Source organism: Medicago sativa, chromosome 4 (genome assembly GCF_051527215.1).
Source record: "Medicago sativa cultivar Bolivia chromosome 4, Bolivia_mono, whole genome shotgun sequence".
NCBI lineage: Eukaryota > Viridiplantae > Streptophyta > Magnoliopsida > Fabales > Fabaceae > Medicago > Medicago sativa.
In genome coordinates, this window is record NC_140752.1 from 75,456,813 (window position 1) to 75,480,431 (window position 23,619).

The 23,619-nt window shown below is 32.2% G+C and overlaps 2 protein-coding genes, 1 non-coding gene and 1 pseudogene across 3 annotated transcripts; 1 reads left to right on the forward strand and 3 right to left on the reverse strand.

Annotated features, from left to right (window-relative positions):
• The first annotated feature begins 2,198 nt into the window (after positions 1-2,198).
• Positions 2,199-2,271, forward strand: TRNAK-CUU (transfer RNA lysine (anticodon CUU)). The gene has a single exon. It is a non-coding gene; the product is annotated as a tRNA-Lys (tRNA).
• A 44-nt stretch (positions 2,272-2,315) lies between these two features.
• On the reverse strand, positions 2,316-5,085 carry LOC146931925 (UDP-glucose 6-dehydrogenase 1-like). Its single transcript, XM_085703503.1, has 3 exons — positions 4,854-5,085; positions 3,578-4,086; positions 2,316-3,495 (listed from the first exon to the last, which is right to left on the reverse strand). Exons 2-3 carry the CDS (start codon positions 4,059-4,061, stop codon positions 2,537-2,539), a joined length of 1,443 nt encoding a protein of 480 aa, XP_085559629.1. The 5' UTR covers positions 4,062-4,086; positions 4,854-5,085; the 3' UTR covers positions 2,316-2,536.
• A 2,358-nt stretch (positions 5,086-7,443) lies between these two features.
• On the reverse strand, positions 7,444-13,429 carry LOC146931926 (beta-glucosidase 40-like). The gene is made up of 13 exons (XM_085703504.1): positions 13,206-13,429; positions 10,748-10,814; positions 10,606-10,664; positions 10,197-10,272; positions 9,977-10,048; positions 9,744-9,831; positions 9,387-9,642; positions 9,097-9,212; positions 8,728-8,951; positions 8,589-8,620; positions 8,282-8,384; positions 7,853-7,961; positions 7,444-7,756 (listed from the first exon to the last, which is right to left on the reverse strand). Exons 1-13 carry the CDS (start codon positions 13,344-13,346, stop codon positions 7,582-7,584), a joined length of 1,518 nt encoding a protein of 505 aa, XP_085559630.1. The 5' UTR covers positions 13,347-13,429; the 3' UTR covers positions 7,444-7,581.
• A 9,409-nt stretch (positions 13,430-22,838) lies between these two features.
• Positions 22,839-23,402, reverse strand: LOC146931927 (uncharacterized; annotated as a pseudogene).
• Between the last annotated feature and the right edge of the window lie 217 nt (positions 23,403-23,619).

Here is a 23,619-nt window from a genome sequence, read left to right on the forward strand (position 1 = left end):
CTGGTTAATGGTAAAGATCTGATTACAAATCTCGAAATTATAGTTGTACCATATTTGTTTAAGCTATTATAGATACAAAATATTCACCATAATTAAAGAGATTAATCTCCACCCATAAACTTGTTGAAAATATAAGGTAGGCCGGCTCAAATCAGTGCTAAACATTCGAACTATATCTATCTATACACAAAAGCAAGGTTCATTCCCTCAAAAAAAAAAAAAAAAGCAAGGTTCATAACATGTGCAACTTATTCAAAGTGTCTACCATTCAAACCAAACACACATTGGTTATCATGCAATGAAGTCATAACATGAGTTGAAACACAGGAGAATCAGGAGAAATAGCAAGCAATGACACCTTAAACTAATCATAGGATTAGTGTCAAATTAACTCATTTGTATTGGGTAGTTTTTTTAGATTCCACCTCCATTTTAAAAAATGTCTTTTTTTTTTTTTTTGTCAAGTATGATTAAAAATTCACTTGTGAAGTCTGGACTCGAACCGAGTATAAGAGTAAGGGGACAAAATTTGTCTTGTTTAAAGTGTGTAAAGTGTAATCAATGGTTGTCATTTAAAAAGAAACTCATAATTTGTTATGATTTTCAAATAATATTCACATTGATTTGTTAATTAATAATAATATTTATTTTACACTCTAATGTTAGTTGTTTTCTCTATACCAGTGAGATCCTATTTTAATGCTAACAAAAATTGCACATTGTTGGCCGGAATTGAAGTCTCGCACTATTTTAAGTTCCTCAAAATTATTAATTATAGGTGAGACCAAGGTTTTCTTTGAAAAATTATAGGTACCTAATTTGCTCAACACCCAATGAAAACTAGTCAAATGACTAAATTTACAAGTGATCTTTTTTGTTTTGTTACAAGTGATCATCTACATTTTAATTTTTACTCTACTAGCAATTTTACTTTTTCTAGAGAAGCAAAATTACTTATGTGACTAATTTCTACCGAGTGTTGAATAGATTACCCATGATTTATCCTGTCAACTTAACTCAATTTGTCCTGTAAATTTTTTGCCACTAAATACTTGACAAAAAAAACATTACCCACAATATTTTAAAGATAACTTAGAAAAAAAGAAAAAAAAAACTTAAAGGATATGAAGTTTTGTGAAACATGTATCATTTTATTCAAACCGGGGATTCTAACACAAACATTGGTTGAGTTTCATATTATATAACTGCTCTATACACTCTTCAGTTTTGCTCAAAAATCATTCAATTTATCATATTGCAACTTCCGATTGTACAAAATATATCGGATCGTAACTTTTGTTAGATTTTTTTTCACGGATAGTAACCACCAAACGGTTTATTTCAATGGTTAAACAATCCAAGAGACACATAGAGCAATTCTCAAATAATATGTCAAATATTTGGTGGACACTTGGAAACCGAATGGGCATTGCATTCCATTAAGATTAAGTCAACCCACTATTGTAGAGATGTGCTTTGCTTGCCCAATGTGCAATTTGGATTCTTTTCACCTCATTCCCACTCCAGCATCTACCACCAACATAATGTCTTCATTTTCATATATAGTGGTACGGTGCAGTGAAATGATAGTGATTAATTGCCAAAATTTAATTTAAAAAGGACACTGTTTTCTACACCTAATTTTTTCCACTACTCCATAACAATTTCGATATTTTTTTTCCTTGATGGCAAACATGGTAAGAAAGTAAATCCAAACAAAAAAGATTTGTGGAAAAAATACATATACATAGGGGTATGAAGTGTTAGGGAATAAGCTTGAAGATTAGTTGAATGCAATGGTTTTAAAGGATACTAGTATGGTGCACTGGGGGCAACCTCTTAGGTTGGTCAAAACTCAAAAGTTTAAAAGAGTTGAAAATTTAAAATTTAATAATTACGAGTCAATTTTTGCATGGTAAAACGTGTGTTAATTTAAAACCGAAACTAGAATATTTATCTAAGCAAAAACTTAAAGGGATCCCATACATTTTGATAGCCAATATGATTCAGATCAATTCTTTCACCAAAGCAAGGAAGTTTGTTGTCATAAAAAATGTAAAGATTGGAACCTAAACGATTGATAAAGTCGTGCTTGCACCTCAAAATTATCACGAGAAACATGTTTAGATCAATTCTGCATTCCATTGCACTCTGCCAACAAAGTGTTAAATATATAAAAATTTGCAGCAGTGACAATAGCCCGTCTAGCTCAGTTGGTAGAGCGCAAGGCTCTTAACCTTGTGGTCGTGGGTTCGAGCCCCACGGTGGGCGTCTTTTTGGTGATACCAATTAATTAATTTTTTATCAATATTCAATGAAAGGAAAAGAAACTTTGTTCATTGTATATAATCTCTTCAGTAATAATAATTTATTACATAAAATTGCATGACAACAAATTGAGATTTTATGCAGCAGCTAAAGAAACAAAATTTAGAAGTAATGTTCTCTGATAAAACAAAACTAACAACGTAAAGAAAAAACATGAAAAATGTTTAAATATAATAGGGAGACATTGTCTCAAGACTGATGATTCCTTTTATGCCACTGCAGGCATGTCCTTGAGCCATGGATCCAGTGGCTTACCAATGGAATAAACAATAAATCCAATTTTCCTGAGCTTACCAACATCCATAACATTCCTACCATCAAATAAAAATGCTGGCTTCTGCATATTGTCATAAATTTTTTGGTAATCGAGTTTCTTAAACTCGTCCCACTCAGTCATAATGCAAACACCGTGTGCATCTTTCACCGCCTCATAAGCATCCCAAACCACAGCCACTTGCTTTATCGAAGTTGGACTTGGTGGTTGAAGATGAGCAGGCTGTTCCTTATCGAATTTCTTCATCGACAGATCCTTTATGATCTGATCTTCGGTAACTTGAGGATCGTATATGCTCAACCTTGCCTTATCTCCCAACAAACCCTTGCACACATCGATAGCCGGTGCTTCCCTTGTATCGCCTGTGTCCTTCTTGAAAGAGAAACCAAGAACAGCAATCTTCTTAGAAGCAACCGTGTTGAACATGGACGCAACAACTCGGTTCACAAACCGGCTTTTCTGATAGTCATTAACCTTAATCACTTGCTTCCAGTAATTTGCTACCACATGAAGACCATTACACTCGCAAATATAGACCAAGTTCATTATATCCTTCTGAAAGCAAGAGCCACCAAAACCAACACTAGCATTCAAGAACTTAGGTCCAATCCTCGAGTCTGTTCCGATTGAGTGTGATACCTCCGAGATATCAGCACCAGTTGCTTCACATAGTGCTGACATAGCATTCACAGAAGAGATTCTCTGTGCCAAAAAGGCGTTAGCAGCCAGTTTAGAGAGCTCAGCAGACCACAGATTGGTGCAAATGATTTTCTCCTTAGGGACCCAATTAGCATAAATATCTTTCAATGTTTCTATAGCCTTTTGTCCTTCTGGTGTCTCCCTACCTCCGATTAGGACACGATCCGGGCTGAAAAGGTCTTTGATTGCCGTACCTATTACAGATAAAATTGGTACATAGTTAGTTAAGAAGATAACAAAATTAAATAACCTAACTAACTATTTCAGGAATTGTACCCTCAGCAAGAAATTCAGGGTTTGACAAAATAGTGAAATTGATTTTTTTCCTATTATGAGTCAGAATCCTCTCAATTGCTTCAGCTGTTCTAACAGGTACAGTTGATTTTTCAACCACAATTTTGTCCGATTTAGAAACATCGGCGATCATCCGAGCGGAACTCTCCCAGTATGTTAAATCAGCCGCTTTGCCAGCTCCAAGACCATGAGTTTTTGTTGGTGTGTTCACAGATACAAAGACTATATCAGCTTCTGCAACATGTTTCTCCACTTCAGTGCTGAAGAAAAGGTTCCTTCCCCTACACTCCTTCACCACGGCTTCAAGACCTGGCTCGTAGATCGGTAGGTGGTCGCTGTTCCAACCGTTGATTCTCGGCGCTGAAATATCGACCACGGTTACTGCAATCTTAGGACACTTCAAGGCAATCACAGCCATTGTGGGACCACCAACATATCCAGCTCCAATGCAACAAATTTTCACCATTTTTGCTTTTTCTTAACTTCCTTCACTGTGTGACATGAAGATCAAAATCAAAATAATTCATGCATAACAATAATGTATATTACTTTGAAATGCTTATTATTGGTTAAGATAACAACAATGTATATTACTACATTCAAATGCTTATTATTGGTTAAGATCAAAATTGAATAATTTATAAACATGAAAATAATATAATTTATAAAAGCGGAATGTTTCTTGACACGGATCTAGACACAGACACAACATATTTATAAGGTTTGCGAGTTTTAAATTATATTATCTCTCTCATTCGATGTTTGTTCTCTCTCCTGGGGACCATTGTTCACACTCAATGTATTCTTTTGACAAGATCACACTCAATGTTATATGGTGTCAATATGCCGTGTCAGAAATCATATGTACTAATAACACTATTATTTACAAAAGTAACAATATGTCAATACATATGCAATACTGAATAGAATGATTTTTTAATAACAGGATCAGTAATTTTCAATTGAGAAAATCATAAAAGAATATTAAATCCATAGGACATTCTCAAACATAGAATATTCAATTGTACATGAAGGAAATCTTGTGTGTGTTTTTCTATACACATGCAGACATATTAAACAAGAGACAGAATGAGATCACGAATAATACTATTAAGAATTGTGGCATATACTAATAAAATAAGGTAGCAAGATCTAGGACAAAACATTACATTAACACAAATAATAACAACCTAAGAAAAGATCTTGTGACAGAGACACAGAGGTGACAAAATAAAGAAAAAGAAAGTGATAAAATTACCTTGTATAGAGAAGATGGAGAAGAAGAATAGAAAGCTCGTTGTACTTGTTTCTGTTTCTGAGGGAACAAGGAAATAGGAATGAGTCTCGAAGTAACATTCGGATCTATTTACTATAATAATGAAAAATAGTGCTAAATTTGATAATATCGTAAAACATTTTTTAAACAAAAAATAATTATAAAACAATTAATATTACCAACCCTAACAATTAATATTACCACATGGATGGGCACACAATTCAAAGTAGGTCTTGCCCTTATTGAATAATGAAATCGTCCATACTTCAAAGACCTCTAACCTCTATACCCTTGGGACCGGATCATCTCCGGTGATTGGAGAGACTGTCTAGTGGAATCCTAACCATTAAATGATAAATACGTGTGAGGAATTAAATGTCAAGTGAAGAGAAATAATGTATTTAATGGTTAAATTGGAGAAAGTTTTCACAGTAGGGAATTCGCTCCCCTATAGGGACTGGATCCTCTCCTGTGATTGGAGAGTCCAGTGGAATCCTAACCATTAAATGATAAATATGTGTGAGGAATTAAATAGGAGTTAAATGCTAAAATGAAGAGAGATAATGTATTTAATGGTTTAGATTTAAACTGGAGAAAGTTTTCACAGTAGGGAATCTGCTCCCCTATAGGGACTGGATTCTCTCTTGTGATTGGAGAGTCCAGTGGATTCCTAACCATTAAATGATAAATACGTGTGATGAATTAAATAGGAATTAAATGTCAAAATGAAGAGAGATAATTTATTTAAGGGAAATGTTAATCAGTGCCCACGGGGCACTGGTTAAGGAAGCATATATAGTAATACTGCATTGGAACTTGTGAAGTCAACTCTTTAAAGGTTAAAAAAGTGTTATTTTTAATCTAAAATTTTCTTTTTTTGGTTTCCTTAACCAGTGCCCCCGGGGCACCAGTTAACACAACCCTTTATTTAATGGTTTAGATTTAAACTGGAGAAAGTTTTCACAGTAGGGAATCTGCTCCCCTATAGGGACTGGATCCTCTCCTGTGATTGGAGAGTCCAGTGGAATCCTAACCATTTTTCTGAAGAAGTTAAATTAGCCCACCCAAATTGACACCGGTGAGTGACTGGAGAGTCCAGTGGAATCCTAACCATTAAATGATAAATACGTGTGATGAATTAAATAGGAATTAAATGTCAAAATGAAGAGAGATAATTTATTTAATGGTTTAGATTTAAACTGTAGAAAACTGGAGAAAGTTTTCACAGTAGGGAATATGCTCCCCTATAGGGACTGGATCCTCTCCTGTGATTGGAGAGTCCAGTGGAATCCTAACCATTTTTCTGAAGAAGTTAAATTAGCCCACCCAAATTGACACCGGTGAAGTTAAATTAGCCCACCCAAATTGACACCGGTGAGAATCGAACCTGAAACCTCGAGGAAGAGCACACTCCCAAGCCCCAAGCCAATACCACTATGCCAACCCAAATAGGTTGATACCACAAATTGATTCCAACAAGGTTCAATATAACATAACATCATATGATAACATATTCTTTCAAAAAAAAATTCTTATGATAACATATTATAATGATCAACGATTCAGATGCAGAATGAATGCAAGAACAAAAATAGAGTAAGAATAAAGTGGAAATTATGAAATGCTAAGGTAGAAGGAAAAAAAAAAGTTTTATTATCACAGTGACAATAAGATAGTCACAATAAGTAAAAATCTTCCTTCTTACTTTTTTTAATCTAAAGGTATTATCCGCGGGCAATTGCAGAGACTAATCATTTGAGGTAACTAAGATCCATTTAAAAGGTTGATCTCTACTAACCAATATTTTTCTATACACACATGCCAACATTGGTGAATTTGGCCGAAATTTTACGAGGGCCAAACATATAGAAAAAAAATAAAATATACTTTTATGACAAAACTCTTTGCGTAGTGCCAAAATAATAATAATAAAAATTATTTATGAAGTGATAATTTTTTTTCTCATATTTCTACTAATAAAATTTCACAAATAAGCTTATTTTGGATAGCTGAATCTATGTTATTAGAGAAGTTAAACATAAAACTACACTAACTTATCAAAAAAAATGGGGTAGCCAAGCCACCATAAAGTAAAACTGCCTTTCACTTATGTTGGCCAATAATCGAATCTTAGACCAAATGGTTAAGGATCCAAATATTTATCACTTGAGTCGCATCATATCGGTACTTTTTCTTACTTTAATTCATCTTCAACACTATGTTGAAAATCAGGATCAGAAGGATCAACAGGTTTGGTAAAATATGAAATAATTGAAGTTAAATGGACAAAGGGTTCCTTCTCAAAAAAAAATGGACAAAGGGTTGGAAACAAAGGTCATACGTTTCAGAAACAGAAAACAATAACTTGAAGGAATAAACAAAATTTTGTCTAACATCTCTATCAACTGATTTCCACAACAAGAAGGTTAATGTGGACCACAGATGGAAGTGGGAACACCTTTAGCAAGAGTAGTTATGATATGTTTACTCAAAATGACATTGAACTGAAGTTGGAGGAATCAAATAGGACACCAACATTGTTTTCCTTGTTATTTTTTATGCTATCAACCAATTAGTACAAATCAATGCAAATATTATTTTTATAATAAGTTTCAAACATAAAAATTAATTACAAATAAAATCAACTCACTTCACTTCAAATCAAATATCAATTTTACCATTCCAAATACAATCTTATATATCTTCACAATTATTTGGCTGGTTTCAAGAAGTTCTTGAACCATTGAACAGATTGTTTTGGGTATCTCTTCAAATTGTCTCTGTAGTCAACAAAATACAGACCAAATCTTGAAGAGTATCCAGCTGCCCACTCCCAGTTATCCAGCAGTGACCAAGCAAAATATCCTTTCACATTGCAACCATCTCTGCAATTAGCCAAATCAATAGTTCATTAATTTATTAACTTCAAATTTTGGTAATGGAAAGTATAATACACCAAGGTAATAACAACGATTACATACTTAATAGATGCCTGTAGGTAAGATAAATAGCCGCTGAAGTATCTAATCCGTTTCTCGTCCTTCAAAGCATCCTTCTTGGAGATAAATATATTATTTGGATCATCCATCCCTGTGAAAACCATGACCAACAAGATTTAGCTAGCAAATTTTTATTATTTACATGCACTTTCATTTTGTGGTTGTTGCTTGGGAAGAAAGAAAAACAATATATGTTCTATTGCAAATTGTGGAACATGCAAAAACTATATTGCTAAGGATTGAGAGATATGACCTTCTACTGTTTCATTTTGAAATCATAATCCTTGAAAAAATACTACAACGCATCACTGCGAGGTAGTTTTTTGTAACTAACAACTATGTAATTTATTGTAGACATCAATTAGTAGATGCATGATGGAATTCTGCAATGTTGAAGAGTTTGAAGATTACCATTTTCAGTGATAAAGACAGGAGGGTTCCCATACTTTTGTTTGATGTAGTTCATTAAGGTTCTCATACTTTGTGGCACAATATATAACCATATAGAATTTGCCTGCAAGTAAGAACTTATAGATTAGTGAATGTGAAACTAAGCCATTAACTGAATTTCAGTTGAGACACGTTGTTTATGTGGTTAATGAAAGGAGAGTTGTTTATAAATGAATATTATCTTTAAATACAAGAAGCCAAGAAGCGCAATAAATCATATAACATTATCTCAATGGAAAAAATAATGCTTAAATTAAGTAAAACTTACCCTTTCTGCAATAGCTTTAGTGCCATTGAATGCTGAAAAAGAAGTGAAGTAATAACTTAGTGCCAAGGCAAAACAGCAAAACTATAAAACACACTGACAAAGTAAATGATTGCTTGATAATGTTTGATCTGAAACTTACGAAGAGTAATAGCACCGGAATCTGCAATAGAATCGTGGAGCAATATTCCAATCAAATTAGTAGAGTTGTTTCTTGCATAAAATGTGGTGTAATGATTGATTCCCACAAAATCTAATGAACCCTTAACAAGAGCAACTTCAGATGGAGAAAATTTTGGCAGCCTGTTTCCTACTCTGCTTCTCATTGAACTTGGATAATCTCCGAACATCAAAGGATCAAGAAACCTTTGATTAAGACATTTAACAATTAAGATTGAGTTATACTAACTTCCTTGAGCCTTATTTTAAAATGTAAGTAGTCTTTTTATTAACGATCTTTAACGGTTGATATGAAAATTTCAATCTATGAGGTACTATGTGCGTGACTTACCAGCCTAGCTGAAAATCTTGAGCTCTCTGAGCTGCTGCAATGTCTTCTTTAGTGTTTGTGGCAGGCTCATACCAAATTACATCAAAAGCTATCCCAAGTGATCCACCTTGTGTATTCTGTCAAATAACCGAGTTATTAGTAGCAGTTTATATCCAAGTGCATTGAAGCAAAATACAAGTTGCAAATATGATTTGTTCCATTGCATTCTTAACAGGATGGAAACTTTATAACAACCACAATAATATTCATATGTCTCTGATTTGAAGTATTCGAAAAATCCATAACTTTACCTTATACTTTTTCCTATAAATATCTGCTACTGCTGCATGAGTGAGTAGGACATTGTGAGCAACGATGTAAGGTTCAGTAGCTGAGTTCCCTGCTCTACAAAACAGGTGAAGGAGAATGGAGCACCGTCCGGGCGCTTGTAAACCGACATCATACCCTTGTGTAGTAAATGTATGTGGCTCGTTAAATGTGATCCAGTGCTTCACCCTATCCCCAAATTTCTGAAAGCACGTCTCAGCATAAGTTGCAAAGTCCTTTCTGTGGCAAACATGAATCATATAAGTATATTTTTTTTCATATTCGGAATCATACTAATAATGAAAAATTATTTTTAAAATAATTTGTAACATTTCTCATACATGATCTCAGTGCTAAGCCATCCCGAATACTTGTCTTCCAAGGCTTGAGGTAGGTCCCAATGGTAGAGTGTCACATAAGGTTCAATTCCTACAAATGTAATGGATCAAGAAATCAGAAGATGCATACAGTATTAATTATTAAATTAACTATACACAGATTGAAAATTTTAAGTTCAAAACTAAAATAGAGAATTGATCAGATGTAACAATTACACAGGGATATAGAGAGCTACCTTTCGCCAGTAATGCGTTGATGAGTTTATTATAATGATCGATTCCTGCCTGATTGATTGCGCCAGATCCATCTAACACATGAAATGTTTATGGTTTTAAGATAATCTTAGAAGTTATGAACAAGTAAACTGAAACTGTGTTTATGGTTTCACAGTACTGTACAAAGCATTAAACCAAGGACTAATTTTGAAGTTAATGATGCGTATGAAAGTTGCTTACTGGGATAAATTCGAGACCAAGAGATGGAAAACCTATAGGCATCCATCCCCAAGTCCTTCATGAGTTGTATGTCTTCCTGTATAAACAAAAATTTCAATGTTCAAATACAAACAACCTTTGACCAATCGCTAAAGCAATTACTAGCGTCTCTGTCTACATACGGTTTAGATTGACATATTTGAGTTTACCTACTTACATACTACTTGTAGGACTGGTTGAGAGTACTTATGAAAACATGTTCATAAGTTATTTTTAGTGTATTTCCATAAACTCCAGAATAGCTACGAAAACAACTTATTCATAAACATTTATATAATAAACGCTTAATTAAATTGTTTATCCAAACATGGTCTAAAATGCAAACTAATTAAGCTCACAAGACGTAGACTGAACTGTATTAATTACTTACTTCGTATCGGTGGTACTGATCAACTGCAACATCAGCATTGCTGAAATCTGTTACCTTGCCTGTAACAAATTACAAATGTGAGGTAATGATCAGCCAGCATTTTAGAATATTATAAGTATCATGCATATGAAGTGTGTCTTACCAAAAGTATGAGAAAATGTATCCCACACAGATGGTCCCCTTCCATCTTCTTTCACTGCTCCTTCATACTAGACACAAGTTCAATCACATGTATGAATGAATCATAAAAGTCAAATAAGATAGAATCATAAAAGTCAAACAAATCACCTTTTTAAAAGAAAGTCAAGTAATAAGTTAAAACTTGTAAAACAAATGCTACAATTCTAATAAAATAAATTATCTTTATTACAAATAATAATGTTTTTCAATTTAAAAATCAACGACAAATAATTTAAGATAATAATATTTCTGAAAAACAAGATTCAATAAATTAAAAAAAAATGGTATTTTAAAGATTCATTTATATGCAGATAAATGAACTTTTCAAATACCATTTTTGCTTCTATTTTACTCCGGAGTGGTAATAGACTATTACTAATAGTATTATAGGGATAAGTAGAGCCAATTAGGACAGTACAGAAATACAACTAAATCTAACGAAAGCAACCAAGTAAGTAAACTTGTAAGATGATAATGCATCTTTACTTTTCGTATCTGCAAGAAAATTTTGTTTCTATTTAATTTAGTAGTCATTTTAAAAGTACAATGTATCATTTATTGGTTTGTCAATAATGCCCTATATTATTTACAGTAGAGATATAAATGAATCGAATTAAATCATAAATGATTAAAGGGAGTTAAGATCCTCTTTATTTGTGATCTTCACCATTTCTACCATTTCAAGAGATAAAGACATAAAAAAAATTATAAAATAAGGGTTTTTCTATCATGTGCAAATTTGCACATGATAAGAAGTTTAAAGTAGCAACTTTGATTTGGAACTTGTGTTTTTTATATTAAATATGTAACTTTTAATAAATAATTGTTGGTTTTCAATGAAAAGTTACTACTTTTAGTTGTCTTAACATGTGCAATATTGCACATGTTAGACAAACCCAAATAATAATAAATGATGGTAAGAGACCTACTTAATGGGAGTTAGGATATCTTCTCCATTTAAACTTTTCTCAATTTCTTTCATTTAGAGAGATAAAGACACAAAAAAAATCTTAAAATTAATTAATGATGGTGGGACTCATTTAATAATTTAATGATAGGACTCACCACCTATTTTGTGTGTCTATCTCTTTTATAATGGCTCCATTTATTTTTATAAGCCGAGAGGATCTCAACTCACTTAATGGTAGGATTCACTTTTTATTTTATGTGTCTATCTATCTCTAAAAATGCATACTTCATTTATTTTACTAAATGGAGAGGATCCCTACTCGATTAAGCGTATTATAGAAAGAGTTGTTTGTATAATCTGTGCAATATTGTACATGTTAAAATAATTAAAAGTAACAATGTTTTATTGAAAAACAACAATTATCTGTTAAAAGTTATATACTTCCTCCGATCACATTTATAAGCAAAACACAATTTTTTAGGTTCATTGAATAACAAATGTATTTAGTCTATGAATATGACTAGATACATTAATTATTATATGAACCTAAAAAGTTAATTTTTGCTTATAAATGTGACCGGAGGGAGTATTTGTAATATAAAATGCAAATTTACTATTTTGAATTTCTTAACATTATCATATGCAAATTTACGTATGATATAAAAACCTTTATAGAAAATATATAAGGGTAATGTTAACTAGTGCCCCGGACACTAGTTAAGGAGACACTAATATAGAAAGTTTGCATTGAAAATTGTTAAAAAGTGTTATGTTCAACTTTTTAAAAGTCAAAATTTTGTTGTTTTCAAGTAAAAGTTTCTATTTTGTGCTTTCTTAACCAGGGCACTGGTTAACATGACCCTATGTTAACTAATGCCTCGGGGTACTAGTTAAGGAGACTAATATAAGGGTTATGCTAACATGTCCTTTTAAATTTTTGTGCCGACTCCGGAATACTAATGTTAGCAGATGGAGTATCAACTACTTTGGCCTAAATTTAAAAGGACAAGAGTTTCACATTAGTGTTCCGTAGTCGGCACAAAAATTCTCAATAAAAAAATTAATGGACTTTTCGCATTAGCATTTAATTAATTATTAATTAATAAGAGAGAGGCAAAGTAAAACGACAGATTAAGTTGGTTAGTAGAACTAGGTAGTGGAACACAACTTCTCACTCCAACGCGAAATGTCTGTTTTTCGTCATTTACTATATACACACAACCACCTGTGTTGTTTTTTCATCTCATCGTCTATCTTCATGAATCATGTTTATGCCCAGGAAGTAAGAAAATCATATACTCTAAACAAAATTAATTTAAAAGTGTGAAGACATTTCATCAAGAATTTGCTTTACTTTTACTATTTCTCTTTCTTGCTGTTTATTTATAAATAAAAAAGAGAAAAAAATAATTATATATATATATATATATATATATATATATATATATATATATATATATATTTATCTAAAATGAGAGTGGGTTATTTGTGACCATGAAATGAGACTAACCTGAAAAGCTGAAGAGGCAGTGCCAAATATAAAGCCATGTGGAAAATCTGCCCTACTAATCTCCACCGATAAGCATATCTGAATCTCTAATAATAGTGTAATTATTGCTAATATCATAACAACAATGCTTCTCAACCCCATCTAATAATTAGAGGGTGGTGAATGAAAGAGAAAAAGGAGAGACAGTAATGCAAATAGGTAGGAGTATGAGTATTGTGGAACACGATTTGTAATTAAGGGAGTATAGTATATATAGATAGAATAGGAAATGTGAGTGGGATGGGAATGGGAAAGGAGTGTGAATGAGGGAGAAGCAATTAGCAATGAATGGCAATTGGAGACGCGTATATGAAAGGTGAAGAGAATTAATGTGGTCCCAAACCAAAACAAAACAAGCACTTATTTTGGAAAGTGGCTTAGGTTTGCCTTCACACTCACTCTATTATGACTTATGAGATTAGAAAATGCTCCTATAACCGTCTTCAATCTGATCTATCTAATTAATGACTTGTGGACTTTGGATGGTTCAGTTCATATGTTCAGGAATATTTTTTTTATTTAATTATATTTGAATTTCATTGTGCCAACAAATATTTTTATACCAATTATATTTGCTATTTATCAATTAAAAGTCATCTTAAAAAAAAATTGACCTAATGCATTAGTGATCAAATTAAGTAATAAAACAGTAATACGATTAATTAGATTTTTAATTAATTATAATTAATTAATTGTTATGGACGCAATACGAGTGCATATCAGGATGACCAATAAATAGAATAATGAGAAACTCTAATCGGTCATCACCTATAATCCTGAATACATAGCTCTGGACATATTCTCTCTTCTATCCATGTGAATTTCCTTTAATTATGGATTGTTTCCAATTTTCGTTGGATTTAAAATTCATTTTTGATTTTAATTTTTTAAACTAAATCATGGATGACGTGTCCATAAAAGTAGCAGCACATAATAATATATTTATTTTCAAAAAGGAAGGAATTATTATTTTTGAAACCATTATGTTTCTGGGCATCATTTCCTTTCTACGTGGTTATTTGTTAATTTGCTGGAATTTATTTTCATGATTATGATCGCATTTAATTTGGCAGTTCTTTGTTTATGGATTTTTTTTTATTTATTTTGGTCTTCTTTAAAATCCACTAATGATGTTTACATTCCTTCAAAAAAAACTAATGATGTTTACATGAATGTCATGGACTCTAGACTTGATAAAGGTTGCATCAAATTAAGATTTTTGGTTAATACAGTTTTTCTTTTGTCATGAAATTAAGATTTTTGGTTAATAATTTGATAAATGTTGCATTTTATTATTATTATTATTTTGGGAGATAAGATCAAAATCCTTTTTGGTTGATAAGATATTTCTATTTATATTGATCTTATTATTTGATTTGATTTCTATTTGAAGTTAAAATTGATTCAAACAAATTTTATACTTAAAGTTTTGATTCTTTAACTTTTAAAATTATGGACTTTAGAATTGACTCTTCATTCTTTGGCACATAAGAATGTATTTTCTTCATTTATGAAAATATTGATTCTATAATTAATTTTATTTCTTTACTTAAAGAATCATTTCATATATGAATCAAATTGTGGCATGATTTGTTTTGTATATATGAACTATAAAGATTCAATTTTAATTTATTGAAAATTAAATATTTAATTTGCAGCATGATTGTCGTCTTTAAATTTATTGTTATTAAATTTCTACAAAAATATAATTTTCAATAGTGATGCTTTATAGATATATTTCATGTTGTTTTATTATTGTTACTTTAAGCGGCATTTGTAAATGCATTGTCATATACACATCGGTGTTCATTTTTGACTTGCATTTTTTTTTCAATTCTAGAAAAAAAAATTCACACTTAAGGTTTGCCAGGTGGCCTAATGGTTACTCGGCGACATAATAGACTAATTCGGCCTACATTTGTGTATAGTGTCTTGTAAATTTAAGACATTTCCCATTTAAAATTATATATTGAATTGTCTGGTAATTTTGGTTGATTTAGTTGAAACAACAAGTTGCAAAAGTAACATCTTGATTCAATTGAAATTACAAAAGATGTAGTATGAAATTGTTCATGCGAGCTATTTGGGCAAATATCTTATTAATTAATTGATATGGACTCAATATGAGTGGATGTCAGGATGACCCATGAATGAAATAATGGAAAACTCTAATTGACCATCACACTATAAGAGGTTATGATCCCCAATACATCTTACATGACATATTCTCCCTTCTCCTCACCTGAAGAGAAATTGAGGCATAAATGTATCAGTTAATGAAGAACCAAATTAGTCACCGCTAACTTTTTTGATGTGTTTCAAATTGCTCAATAGAACCTTTTCATCATGGATCCAAGTATTCCTAATGCCTTTAATCTATATATTTGATGTCCAATGTTTTACTTGTTTACACTAATGATTGTTACTTTTGTTTTGTATTGATTATATTTTGTGAAATTGATATGTATTTTGACCTGATTCCAACACAATGTTGTTTTAAGAGCATTGCTGACAAGTGTTTACGGGATACTCTTTAAAAAATCTGCGTTAAGAAATTATTCATTAAAAAGGTTAAATACTTTAATTTCCAATGCATCGGTTAGATAAATTTTCATAAAATTTATTTTTTAAAGTTTGTAAAGAGTGTATGAGGGTCATTAACATTTTCTTGATTTTCATTATATAATAAAATTTTATCAACATTTAATTAACCAACATATTAAAATGGAAGGTCATCGATATTGTGACTGTGTGACATTAGAAAATTGGTTATCACGAAAAAAATTATTTCATTCTGAGAGAAATTCTAATATGGATCACCTTCATAAGTGGTTCATCGTTGTTTAGTATTTAAAAAAAATGTTTAAAACTCTAAAGATGATAGGTGTCGTTCCTTGATAGTAGATGTTAATGATCCTCCTCAAATAATGATTTTAATAATATTAGTTTGATTAAAACAAGAAAAAATAAATATATAACTTGTATTAAAACAGCGGAAAAATATGATATAATTGTAAAGGTTCAAGGTAAGATTTTCTAATTCTATCCACGTAAAGTTGATTATCGCTTTTTTATACGGGACAATTGCGGCCCATTTGTCTCATTTCGCCTTCTACTATGATTAGGCCTCGTTTTCTTTTCGTCAAGAAAGTTGCTCTTATCACCATCAGTTTTGCTCCAAAACACCAAGAAATACGAAAATAACTTCAGGCAACAATTAATTGCCGCTAATTAATGCTGTTGTTGTTGATCCCCAATGACAATTAACTGTCGTTTAGGATATTTTTCCTATTTTCCTAATGTTTTAGAGCAAAATTAATGGTGAGAATAACAATTTTCTTTCGTTAGTCATAACCGTATAACCCAATGTCTTAATTACTAAGTATGATATCAATAATGTAGAGAGAGTGTGGATAGAAGAAGCCCCTCTTTTTTCTTCTCCTTTTGTATCTCATGTGAGTCATTTGAATCTCTAATTTTCTATCAAATTGGTTTTTATTAAAAAAAACACACATTTTAATTTAAGAGAAAGTTTTTCCTCGCAACAAGACTTAGACACATCATTTAAACACAAAAAAAATGATCAAATGCATAAGAAAAATAAACCAAATAATATGCATTTTAAAAGAAATTATGTGTATTTTTGTGTAAACAAAATAATTTTATGTGAACACTTAGTTAGGTACCTTTAAATTTAGTTGCACACCTTTGTCTTTTTTAACGTAGAATCGATACTTATATATCCATCATCCAATTATGTATTTTATATCGTTTTTCTATATTTTATTAATTTAAAATAAATTTATATTTTCGATTAGTTTTGTTTGCAGATACCAATTTTTAGGGAAATGATTTTTGAACATATATTTTTATATCAATTCTATACAAAATGTTGTCGGTTACAACTTTTTTACATTTTTCCATCGTAGGATGCATGCGAACTTGGGTTGGTTGTTGGAGACCATGAATAATATACGGTGTGATGGAGGAGGGAGTGGATCTCTCAATTGAAAAAAGTGACAAACTATGATTTTGGTCCTTAAAAGTGTGTCTTGTTGATACCGCAGTCCATAATTCACATGAAAACACAAAACAATCCTTGTATATTCATTAAGTTAGTCGTTTTCGTCCCATGATGTTAGTTTGAGACGTTAACTCTGAAAAAAAAAGATGATGTATCACTTTTTAAGGACAAGTGCCCAAATGATGTAGCTTCGAGGATGAGGACCAAAATGAAAGAAGAAAAAAAAGGTGCCTTGGTTATTTCAAAATCCCCCGAATCTGAAAAAATGGAAACCCTGATTTCTTCTAATTCCTTCTCTTTAATTTTCTGTCAAATGCTAACTGAAAAAGCAACATTAAGATGAATGTTCTTTTCTTTTTAGTGATATTTCTAAAATATAATGATCACAAATTAATTTTCTTTTCTCTCAAATGAGAAAATAGATGTGGTGGAAGGAAACATCAAACTGTAGAATCCACATGAAACAATGTCGGAGAACATCGAAGCCTTGCTTGCAGCTGCAAGATATGATTTCGAGGATGCTCAAGAAAGAACATCTATTTGCATGGTTGCTGCGAATGGACGTATGGATCTTAATCCAGCAAAGGAGGACAAGAATACACATCCTCGTTGGGAGTGTCTTGATCAATTGACATGTACTAAATAGTAGTAGTTAACCATTTCCACTATTCTACTATTATTCGAAAAGGGGTGATCCACCTCCTTCAAGGAAACTCCGAACTTCATACGTATATGACTAGTTATAACATCGAATTTTGCTTTCCACCCTGCACATTTTGCTCGCGCCCTGCAGCCGTTCCAAATTTACCCTTGCGCAAGTTAACTAACGCAAGTGTAACACTATGTATTAGTTAAGTAACGTTGCGTCAATTAAGATGCGCAAGTGTAAAACACTGCGTGAGTTAACTAACGCATAGTCACGTATAGTATAAAACACTACGTGAGTTAACTCACGCAATGTTTTACACTTGCGCGAGTTAACTCACGCACTACTGTTATATCAGTAAGCATTAAATGATGTCTGATATGCATTAAATGCAGTATTGTGTCATCAAATACCCGTGACCTTAAGATGCTCGTAATTGAACCTACTTACGTCAGTTTAACAATATTATTGGATAATACGACACAATCGATCAAAATTACAATAAAACATCATTTTTTTCACAATCACATAATCACACATAACGATCCAAACGGTCCTAATTACACAAATTCGCCGGTAATGACCCGTAATCATTTAAACACTTAATGACACGTAAACGATCCAAATTACACAAATTTGTCCATAAATTTATAAAATTACATAATCTCACATAAACGGTCAAACATTACACTATTACACTTAAATAATGATTACACTTCAACGGATCGGACAGAAAGATACAAAGTATTATTCTCAACCATTACCCTAAACATGAAATCAACGTCGCTATCATCTTTGAGAAGTTGTGGATAATACACGGTCTTCCTTGTCTTAGGTGGCTTGTATATCCCACTCCTTTCACATTGCATCGTCAAGTACGGCCTTTTTATAACGGATTTATCTATACAAACACCAAATCCGGCCTTTACCCCTTGTCCGCGAACCCAAGTAAGTAACTCTTCTCGCTCTCTCCATCTTGCATTTGTTGTAAAAAAATGAGGCGGTGTCACGAGCTTCACAAATAACACCGGTAGGTACCGGTTTAGGTTCTTCAATTTTACCAATTCGAGCTTGAATTGGAATTTGGACTTTAAACGGTTTCAAATTAAAGGTTGGTTTGACATCGCCAGAACCTTTGCCGGAACCTTCACCGGAACCTTCTTTTTTGGCCTGTTTCGGTTCAACGTCATCATCCGCAACTTTGTCAACCATTTCCCTATATATCTATTGAATAAAAAAATTACAAAGGAAGAATAAATAAATTACTTGCGGAACAAGCTAACCAAGAACAAAAGTGGCGCAAAAAATTCAAAAAACATGACTGCACAGTGGCGTGACTTAAGTCACGCAACCCTTTAACATTTGCGACAGTTAAGTCGCGCAGCAAGTTAACTTGCGCAGCTAGCCCTATTGCCTACGAAAACCAGCCGAACCAAGCACAAAGACCAACAAAATGAGATGAGTTTTGTTGATACAATACCTGATATTTGGTGCTTTATGAGCGTAGAAACTTGCTTCCTGACGATTTGCAATGATTTGGGATGATGATTTTAACCCAAAAAATCGCACTTTTTGGGTTTTTAAAGGCGGGGGGGAGAAAATGGTGATTGGAGTTCGGACTGATGGGTTTTGTACGAAAACATGAACACTGCGTGAGTTAACTTGCCCGGCGTCACTTAACTTGCGCAGCGTGAGTTAACGTATGCTGCGTTACCTAACATGCACAAGGGCAATTTTGGTATGGCTGCAGGGCGCGAGCAAAATGTGCTGGGTGGAGGGCAAAATTCTATAACATCAATGAATTTTGGATCTCTCATAACCACAATAATAACGAGAAGCTTCAAAGCGTTGGAAATAGAATTACTCAAAAATCTAAATCTTTTAAGTCTAATTGTTTTTTAGTGCTCAATCAAGTAGTATATGAATTTGGTCATTAACTTGATGCTGAAATTTTTTGTATGACTTTATTTCATAGTGTGTTTGTGTTTTGTACTCCCGCAATTTTCAAAGTCAAGGGTGTGGGTCTTTTCCAACTGAAATTGGTTTACATGTTGAGGTAGTTATTTCAACCCCAAGCAAAAGAAAATGATAGTTTTTGTGGTTGCCTTTACTAATCTCTCCCCTTTTATTTTACTTCTCAAAAAATTGAACTATAAATGTTGTATAATATTATCATCTCTCTGGCGAATTCATGATTCTTTGGAGAGGTTGGGAGATTTTTATGAAAGGTCACTATGGCTTAGAAGGTTCAAGTTATAAGAAGACAAGATGATGATTGAAGCAAATGAGAAACTAACAAATCTTGAAATTTGCTGCAAAAATTGTCATATGATGTGAGTGTTGCTTTTTTTAGTTAGCATTTGACAAAAAATAAAAGAGAAGGAACAAAGATATTAGCGGTGTTCACAAATCGAACGGTAACTCGAAAACTCACATGAGTTTGTTTTTAGGTGTCAAAAACATGTTAATTTGAAGGTAAACTCGGTTTTTAATGAAATCGAAATGTTTGACGAGTTTAACCGACTTAACACGTGTTAAACTCTGTAAACTCGATCGAGTTTACATTTAAAAAAACAAAAAAAAATTATTTTGGACCATTTTTTTGAGTCCATTTTATTTCAAAACCCAATTTTTTTCAAGTTCAAGGTACGGAAATGTTGCCTTTACAATTAACATAACTTGTTGCCTTACTTATTCTAAAAGTCTGAAACATTCTTCTCTTCTCAGAATTTTGAAACGATGAAAATATTGTGTAGATCGTAATCATTTATCTCAATATTATTAATTGTTACGATCTATCTTGATCATTTATCTCAACATTATTAATAGTTAAGACGTACTATTACTTTTGATTATTAATAATGTGGAAAACAATAGTCAAAAAATAAAAAATAAAAAAATTGTGCCCAAATATTTTCCACATTTTGGGTCCTTCTACTTCCTCTCAGCACCGCACCGATGATAAAATTTGTTATCAATTTGAGACCATATATACGTGTTGAGTGTGTCCAATCCATCAAACCCAACGTGGCAGATGCTGTATAAGCTACGGTGGCAGCAACACTACTCCTCACTCACCGTTTAATTAAGCTCTCAAATATATATAATGCATTTCCTTTGAATATTTATCCATATAATAAAATAACATCGCATAATCAATCTCACCGAATTTATACATTTTGTTTCCTTAATATTAATATGGCACAACAACAACAACAACAACAACGCCCTAAGGATCAATTTCAAAATCTTTCTAGAACGGACAATAGTGAAAATGATATTCAGAAGAACGATGCATTCCAAAGTGGTGCTACGGAACCAGTTGCCGCGTACCCGGTAACCGCGTACGCTTATGAGGCCACCGGAGTAGCTCCTGCTGCTGGTGGTGGAATAACCACCACCTATGAATACACGACTGTATATGGCACTGCTGCTCCTGGATTTGGCGATGCAAATGCCGGTGGAGGACAGAGTGGACAAGAAGCAAATATGGGTGGCGGCGGCGGCGGTGCTGCAGGTGGCAATACTGGAATGAACATGAACATGGGCGGCAATAAGCAGAAATGAAGAAGCTGCGTGCCTTGATATACAAGGCAATAGCTAGCCATATAGTGTTATTAGTGCTTAGTTTTTTTTCTTCTTGGTGCTGCTAGCTATAGTGCTTAGTTAGTTTGTGTGTGTTGCAGCTAAAAATAATGTCATGATAAGATCTATAGTGTTGAGTTTGCTGTTATAGTTTCTAAGGATAGAGTCTCGTTTCTGTTGTATCTAAACTAATATTATAAATAATAATAATGTTGCTTTGTGTTTGTTTCACTAATTACAGAATTATCATTTTCTTTTTTTTTTTTTTTTGAGGGAAAGAATTATCATTTTCTGTTGACAATATTATAGGAATAATGTAGCATTCGGTGCGTCCGTGGTCGCTAAATCAAAATCTGAAATCTTTAGTATCAAAAGAGTTATTTTTTTTGATGTGTCTCGCTAACCTATTAAATGATTTTTGATTAATTTTAAATTATATACAGTTAATTTTTGATGTATCTCGTTAACCTATCTAATGATTTTTTATTAATTTTAAATTATATAGAAATGATTATACTTTTCGGTTGACGGATTTTGTAATATGGAAAAGAATTATTCAGGGTGCCATGTGGGTATTTATATGGATATGTGATATAGAAGGTTTAAATGTGTCATTGGTCCCTGCACTTTTATCAGATTTTGGCATTGGTCCCTGCACTTTTTTTTGTTTGGCATTGGTCCCTGTACTTTGTAAAAATATTGGTATTGGTCCCTCTGTTAACTTTCTGTTAAAAAAAAAACACAAAACTAACGGAGTGCCACGTGGCCCAATCATTTCATGCCACGTGGCACCAATACCAATATTTTTACAAAGTGCAGGGACCAATACCAATATTTTTTTTTACAAAGTGCAGGGACCAATACCAATAGTTTTGTGTTTTTTTTTACAGAAAGTTAACAGAGGGACCAATACCAATATTTTTACAAAGTGCAAGGACCAATTCCAAACAAAAAAAAGTGCAAGGACCAATGCCAAAATCTGATGAAAGTGCAGGGACTAAAGACATATTTAAGCCGATATAGAATTCTTCTTTTCTTTTTTCCAGTAAAAGATATATATCCATATATATAATCTTCTTTAAATTATTTTATGTGAAAATTATTTTTATTTTAATTCGTAACAAATGGGCCCTTAATCATCTAAAAAAGTTCTTCATGTTTTTCATTTGTGTTGTAGGTCAATTGTTGTTTCGTGTTTCAATCGACCATTATAAAGATTATTATAAAGATTGATCTAAGGGTTATAATTTAACCCTCTCATCTCTCACAATAAAACTTATATATATATATATATATATATATATATATATATATATATATATATATATATATATAAAATCTATTCAAGTCTTGCTAATATTTTATTAATATAAAATTGTACCTTAAAATATGGGTAGAATCTAGTGCTACTAGAAATTTCTAAGGGGACCGTTGATCCATCAGGTTGTACAATAAACTTTTCTTCCAATTCAAGAATAGCTTTCAAAACTTGATGGAGATGACGGCTAATTGTCTCACCCGAACGACAAAATCAAAAGTTGACTTCACAATTTTTAGCATTATGGGTTAATATGTAAAGTGTTTTTGCAACTTGTTCTTCCACACTTGACCATCTTGTAGGTCGTAAGTCCCCTTCTCTTTCTAACATATCGCATAGCTTTAAAAAAGTTTGAGGATCCATTCTTATTATATTTCTACTAGTTTCACTATTTCTGAGTCGATACATTACTTCTTCACATACCCTTTCTCTCTGAGAGCTCATACTATAACTTTTTTTTTTACAAGAGATTCGAAAATAACAAAAGACAATAGCACTCATAAGTTGAGCTACAACTCTTCAGCACAAATCAAACCATCTACTAATAGCAATTTCTAGACCTTGATGATCCATCTAATTACATAAAATTAGTTTCTAAATTATATAACTCTTATACCACAATTATATATAGACATGTAATAAACTACAACAAACATATTTATATATAAAAGAAGGCCACGATCAATATATGAAAGGAAAAATACACTAAACAAAGCATATAGAAAGAACGTGTAATATATTATATATAGCATAACGTACAAAATAAGAAGAAGAAAAAAAAAAGTATGATTAATGTATAGAA